Consider the following 7,041-nt stretch of genomic DNA (forward strand, 5'->3'; position numbering starts at 1 on the left):
TCTTTTACTCTTTCCTCGTGAGCCACATCACGTACGAGCCGGCCATGCGCTGCTGGCAAGGCCACGCTAAATAAAACACTTTCTGAAGCCGCAGTTAATGAATATACCATAAACGGAAGTACTTTGACATACCTTAATTGAGTTCCCTTGTCTTGTGACTTCACAACAGATAAAGTGCAGTGTTGCAGCACCGCAAATCCAAACCGGATCCCGCAATGATCGGAGACGAGCAGCTTCTTAGTTCTGACGAAGGCTATACTAAAAACAGGTCCTTCTCAAACAAGGACCCCTTCCCATTTTCCCGACGGACCCTGTGCTCCATCTGGCCGAACCCCCGCGTGAGCGAGGAATGCGGGGTAGGGGGTTGGTGGGAGGGGGAAGGGCGCGTACACGGAAATCTCTTTTCCCTCTCCCACTACACACGACACACGGACACACGGACGCTCCCAAGGACGGGAGAAGGTCGAAGGTCGACATTTTCAACACGCCGGTCAAGTGACGTACAAGCAAACACTTTTTTTTTTCTCTTTTTCTCTTTTCAGTTTTCTCGGGGGCCTTTTTCTTTTTTAAGTTCGCTTTCTCGCACTTGTTTTGTATTAGCAGGGTGTTGCCATGGATGACGATCCGGGCGCGGTGCGTTCTTCGTTGTTCATCTTATCTGAAACAGCGACGACGATTGTATGAGGGCGTCTAGATACTGCCCCTGAATGTGCTTTTTAAGTGGAACGTGCCGTGCATCAAGTGTGTCGTTGCGGATTTTGAGTTCGACATTGGACTACCCAGAAAGGTTGGTTACGGGGAGACGCAGAGACGAGGCTCGACTTTTTCTCAGTTACTCCGTTTTAGCGATTAAGTGACCATTTATTCTGACTGCGAGACTCCGGTGTTGAAAGCGCGTCTTCTACAAACTCTTAAGTTTCATTTAAGAAAAAAAGTGTTAGTATTTGGACGTGTTGCGTTTGGATAAACGCTCATTTTTTGCGCGAAGGCAAATTACGTGAATGGGACTTCTGAAATGTCAACAGATCATTTTTGACGAGATAGTTAAGTGAAGTAGAGTCAACAGATTCGTTAACTTACATTCGCACAAAGCGCGAAGCTCTACCATGTAATGTCTGAACGTTCGTGGCACATTAAACGAATTCGCCAGTTTTGTCCGAGTTTTGTCAACACTTTCAGCCGTGCTGGGCTGAGTCTCGCCGATCCCCAAGACACGCGAAATATCATCCGTCCTCTTGGCGAATATTCCGTTTGCCTTCGGGGACTAAATCATACAGATGCACCCTGTCTGAGGGGGACTAATGGCTGCTTTTGCTCGTGCACGCCTATCGGTCAGTCCCAGTCGAGCGCAGTTAGTCCCAGCTTTTGCGCACGGTACCTAGCTTGAACCAAATGGTCCTTTCGGGGAGCAACTGGGAGTTCAGAGGACAAAATGCTGCCGTTAGTCCCTTGAGGCCAACTTTTTTCTTAGACTGTAGTTGTCCTAGAGAGGGCACACGGAGTGACAAGATCGTTTACTATATGCCTCATCGAGGAGCGGTGCGAGCGAACTCAACATCAACTAACCTCCGAGTGGTTTTTGACGCCTCGGCTCACGCCCCCGGTTCGGGATCCCTGAATGACCACCTTGAGAAGGGACCCAAGACAAACACGGAGCTCCTGTCGGTACTGCTCCAGTTCCGAATGCACAAGGTGGCTGTTACAGCCTATATCCCGAAGGCGTTCCTGCAGATATCCATCGCCGACGCTGACAGAGATGCCCTTCGCTTTCTATGGTTCTCGCGTGCACCCACGCTTGACGAGGCATTGCCTGCCATAGAGGAATGGCGGATGACGAGAGTACCGTTCGGAGGTACTGCTAGCCCCTTCCTGCTAGGAGCGACGCTACGCCACCGTTTGGAGAGCGTGAAAGCACAGGACGAAGCAATCGCCGCCATCCTACGTCGCTCCTTCTACGTAGACGACCTGCTGACAGGAGTGTCGAACGTTGATGAAGCCGAACAACTCGCAGGTGGTGCGCAGGAGATCTTCCGAGCTGCCGGAATGGAACTTTGCAAGTGGAGTACAAACTCCCCCGGCCTACAACGGATCCTTGATCGAAGAGAAGTGAAGGTCGAGAAAACACCCACCACCACGCCTATTGGGTCACCTGAACTCACCAAGGTACTGGGGCTGATGTGGGACAAGACGGCAGACGCCTTCAGATTTTCCGGTGAGCACTTGCTTGACATACTCTCGTCCAACCGGAACACAAAGCGGTCCGTGCTGCAAGCCTCTGCCCGGATTTTCGACCCTCTCGGATTTCTTGCGCCGTATGTCATCCGCGTGAAGATGCTATTCCAGCGCATGTGGCAGCAGGGACTGGGCTGGGATGAAGAGCTGCCAGATGAGCTTCGCGAAGAATGGGCAGCATGGTGCTCTGAGTTGGTGGACCTGCGGATGGTAATATCTCCAAGGTGTCTCCTGCGGGTGGATGGGGACCTGACTGAGCTGCAGCTACGTGTTTTTAGTGACGCCAGCCCTCAGGCATACGGGGCCTGTGCCTACCTCCGCGCCGTGAACAGCGCAGGAGATGTCAGCGTGAATCTGATAGTCGCCAAGGCCAGGGTTGCCCCGCTCAAGACACTGTCTCTGCCACGCCTCGAACTAATGGGAGCGCCTATGGGAGCGCGCCTTGCTGCATTCTTGCGTGCGTCTGTGTTTGATGGTGACATCGAGGTGTCCTACTGGTCAGATTCAATGATTACGCTGGGTTGGATCAAGGGGACTACCGTCAAATGGAAACCATTCGTATGCAACCGGGTGACTGAGATCCAAGCATCGAGCGATCGATCCAGCTGGCATCACTGTCCGGGAAACTTGAATCCAGCTGACCTAATGACAAGAGGGAAGACTGTGGTGCAGCTCAGTGCTCACAAAGGGTGGTGGTTTGGGCCCAACTGGCTTGTCGGTGACCGGCGCGATTGGCCTGTAGCGATGTCAGACTGCGGCCTGCCCGGCGACATTGAAGTCGAACGCCGACAAAAGGTGGACATTTTGCTGACCGCAGCAATTGCGCCAACGCTGCTTTTGACGGTGGAGAGCTTCGGAAGCTACAAAAGACTGCTGCAAGTCACCGCCTGGATCTTGCGCTTTGTAAGGAATGGTCGAGGGTCAACCAGATCTCAAGAGCTATCTTGTCGGCAGCGGAAATGAGAGACGCAGAGAGCTTGTGGATCAAGCAGGCTCAGCATGAGTACTTTGCCCCTGAGATTCAGGCATTGTCCCGAGGTGGAGACATTGCTGACGGATCGAAGATAAAGGACCTCCATCCTTGCCTTGACAACACCGTTCTCCTGCGGATCTGTGGCCGACTGCAGCAGACCTCTCTTCCGGAGGATCTGAGGCATCCCATTCTTCTTCCAAAAGAACACTATCTGAGCAAGCTGGTAGTCGCCGCAGCTCATCAGCAGACCTCGCACGGAGGAGTCCAGAAAACAATGACGGAAATACGGGAAAGATTTTGGTTGCTGAGTTCTCGAAGAACGGTCAAGGCGGTGATTGGCCAGTGTCGTGTCTGCCAGCGTTTTTCCGCCAAGCCGGCCAGCGTCCCAGTCAGGCCACTGCCACGAGACCGAGTTCACGAGGGTCGTCCCTTTCAGGTTGTGGGTATTGATTTTGCCTGGCCTTTGTTGGTTCAGACCGCCGGCTGCGTCGAAAAGGCCTATATTGCTTTGTTCACCTGCGCGACTACCCGAGCGGTTCACCTCGAGCTCGTCTCATCCGTAGCTATAAGTGCCTTTCTCTCAACCCTGCGACGTTTTGTGGCTCGAAGGGGACTCTCAAGCACGATCTACAGCGACGACGCCCTTACGTTTAAGAGAGCCGCGAGAGACCCGAAGGCCCTGTGGGAGGTAGTTCGCAGTCCCGAAGCGCAGGATTACTGCAGTGCCCAGCTGATCTCGTGGAAGTTTATCGTCGAACGGGCAGCGTGGTGGGGCGGCTGGTGAGAAAGACATGTGCGCTCAGTAAAAGTCTGTCTCCGAAAGATTCTCGGACGTCAGAGCCTTACATTCGAGGAGCTGACAACTACCTTGATAGACGTTGAGGCAGCGTTGAACTCGCGGCCACTGACATACCTCCACGCGGAATCTAGCGAACCAGCAGATTCCGCGGAGGCGACTGACGACCCTTCCGGAAGTTGAGCCACCGCAGGCGTCATCTAGGGAAGCTCTCTCCCGCCGCTGGAGATATCGCCAAGGGCTCATGCAGCGATTCTGGAGGCGTTGGCAGCGAGAATATCTACTGGAGCTTCGATCGGCAGCTGCCCACCGAGGGTTGGGGACCTGGCTCTGCTGCGCGAGGATAACGCTCTACGTCACCTGTGGACAACCGTCCGTATCACGGATGTCTTCAGGGGAAGAGACGGGCACGTGCGTGCCTGCGCCATCAGGCTTCCATCGGGAGCCTCCACGCGACGACCAGTGCAGCTGCTCTATCCAGTGGAGGCAATATGATTGAATGAGCTGGGGGCTCATTTTCGGGGGGAAGATGTTGGAAAACACGCTGCGATGTGAACTTGAATTCGCCCCCTAATAGTGCGTGTGTGTGTGTGTGCGTGTGTGTGCGTGCGTCGCAGATCCTGCGGCGCCCAGAGAACCGCCAGCTGGGGCGCGTGCCCTTGCCGCGGGAATCGGAGCCTGCGCAACGAAGTTATGTGAGTCCGTTCCCAGACGGAGCGACTCGCTCCACCAAGCGGACAGAAGATCGGGGGAGAGGAAGAGCGTCGGCTTTCCGGTGCTTCAGAACTACCGAGGCAGTCTAATAAACCATCATCACGAGACAGCTGGTCGCCTCCTGTCTACCTAAAACGAGCGCCGTTAATGCGCAACACCAGCCCTAAGACGGCGTCGCCTGCTTTCTACCGAGTTCCGTCGCCTTGTTAGTTGCGAACGACGAGTTCGACGGTGCACGCAAAGCGGACCATAACACACTGCACAAGTTCTGTGATCAGGAGCAAGAACGCCCAAGTTGATATTCCGAGAATATTCGTACTTGCGTGGGCAAAAATAAAATAAATCATACCGAACAAAATATATTGGGTTCTTAACCATTCGTGAAATGAAATCTTTTGAGCCCATTCGTCAACAGTGCTAGAAATGGTTTATTTTTTTCTTTTTTTAATAGCAGTAAAGCCTTGAATGAAGCGACATTATAGGTCTCGAACTCGGGAAGAATAATGTAGCACTAACTCATTCGAGCATACTATAATCCTCTCAAATTTTCTGATTCACGAAAGCACGACCTACTGTAATCCTGATCAGCCCACGAAATGGCTTTATGCGGAAGACGCTTTCGCCGATAAAGTGTCTCGCTTTGCCATTGGGGGTGCTCGGTAAAGGCTTTTATTCGACCCGAACGCGATTCGCAGCCTCTCTAGAGTTCGGTCAGCACGGCGCACCGCTGGTGATATCTGTTTCTCGGGAACACCTACCGTAGCGTCGCGCCAGCAGGCTGCAGTAACAGTAGCACGTTACAGGGTACATCGCCCTCATGTTTGCTTGGATCGAAGGAGCGCGTTTCTTAGGCAGGGAAGTGCAAGGGCGTTCTAACGCGATAGCTTGTCGGGCGACACTTTGCAGAGATTTTGAGATCGTGGGCTATCGTCGCCACTATATAAAAAAAAATTCTTCTCTCCCCTCTTGGTAGGATGAGAAGGAAAGAGAAACCCTTTTTTGCTTCCCTCTTGGCTCCAGGAGGGAAAAGTCGGGTTTTCCCGTCGGCCGCGCGAAGCGGATAAAAAAAAAAGAAAAAAGAGGGGAGCCCAGAATGCTTCTTAAGCCTGTTCACGTCCTTCCTCCACAGTAACGACACGACGAAGGGAGGGTTTTCCTGTCGTCTGCTTCAAACACTTGTTTTCAAACATTCCTCGCGTTACACGAAATCCCACTTTGGCAGTATCCAGTTGCTACGCGTAATGTTGGATGGTTTAGGAACTTCCATCGCGCTTACCCACTTGATGGATCACTGGTGACAGTTATTTGTGGCCTCCCCGACGCCAATTACGAGGGCTATGAGAATAGACCCCTTGCAGAAAGCCCGGTAACAGTGTATCTCGGCATAGTAACTATGGAAACAGCGAGGCGGTCAGCAGCTGCGTGACATGGTGAAGGAAAGCAGGTCGCAACCTCGCTGTGCGCCAACCGAGCTTTAGGTGCTTCATATGTTGTTTTAAGGACAGTTTACGCTCTCCAGAGTATCAGTGAAGGCGCCAACACAGTGATGTGTCCCGGTCTGCACGTAATATGGATACACTGACACATTCGGACGGAAGGGAGTACTTATATATGCCTATTGGACCGTCCACCGCCGCGACCATTTGGCTAATCTCACGAATTCGCATGCATTTGTTTAATGAGGGTAATATATTGGTTCTGCATTATACTGGCTTTGCGTTTTCTTCACAATTGCTGTTAGCCAGGTATATGTTTGACATGGATAAACGAGCGTCGGTTTTACCCGAAGGATCTGTTGCCTTCCGGCCGGCCTCACTATTTTGCATGCAGTTGCTTCGTACATTATGTTGTTATTTCACCGCACATTTATTTAATGATGCTCAGTAGACTGATACCATTGGCAAGGCTAAACAAGCAGTCGAATTCTCGTATCAGTCCAGCGAACATTTTCTATACTTTAACAATAAACACACGAAAAAAACAACAAAAAAACCTTTTATCTTATGTTATTGAGGCATCCACTAACACTTTATGCTTCCATGCAGAATTGGGACAGCACCGGATTAGGTTCCCCTTGAGGGCATCCTTTTCTGCAAGTTTCGGCCACATCATGATTTGTCATATTTGTCATGATTTGTCATCATCTCACCATCTTTGTTTTCAGCTTTCATACCTAGCAAGCCAGCTAGCAAGGTTATTTTTCCAGCCGGCGGCGGAAAACAGCCGCGTTACTTCATTTGCCCTGCCACTTTTTCACGCAGAGCCAGCCGGGCCGAAGAAAAACATTCCTTCACCATGGAGAGCGCGCACACTGTTGCCCGAGGCG

At 52.0% G+C, this 7,041-nt stretch overlaps 1 protein-coding gene across 1 annotated transcript; it reads left to right on the plus strand.

Moving 5' to 3' along the window:
- The first annotated feature begins 2,175 nt into the window (after nt 1-2,175).
- Nucleotides 2,176-3,195, plus strand: LOC121835341. Its single transcript, XM_042289468.1, has one exon. The coding sequence runs from the start codon at nt 2,176-2,178 to the stop codon at nt 3,193-3,195; it is 1,020 nt and encodes a 339-aa protein (XP_042145402.1).
- Nucleotides 3,196-7,041: the final 3,846 nt, after the last annotated feature.

Source organism: Ixodes scapularis, unplaced genomic scaffold (assembly GCF_016920785.2).
Source record: "Ixodes scapularis isolate PalLabHiFi unplaced genomic scaffold, ASM1692078v2 PGA_scaffold0__279_contigs__length_252992795, whole genome shotgun sequence".
NCBI lineage: Eukaryota > Metazoa > Arthropoda > Arachnida > Ixodida > Ixodidae > Ixodes > Ixodes scapularis.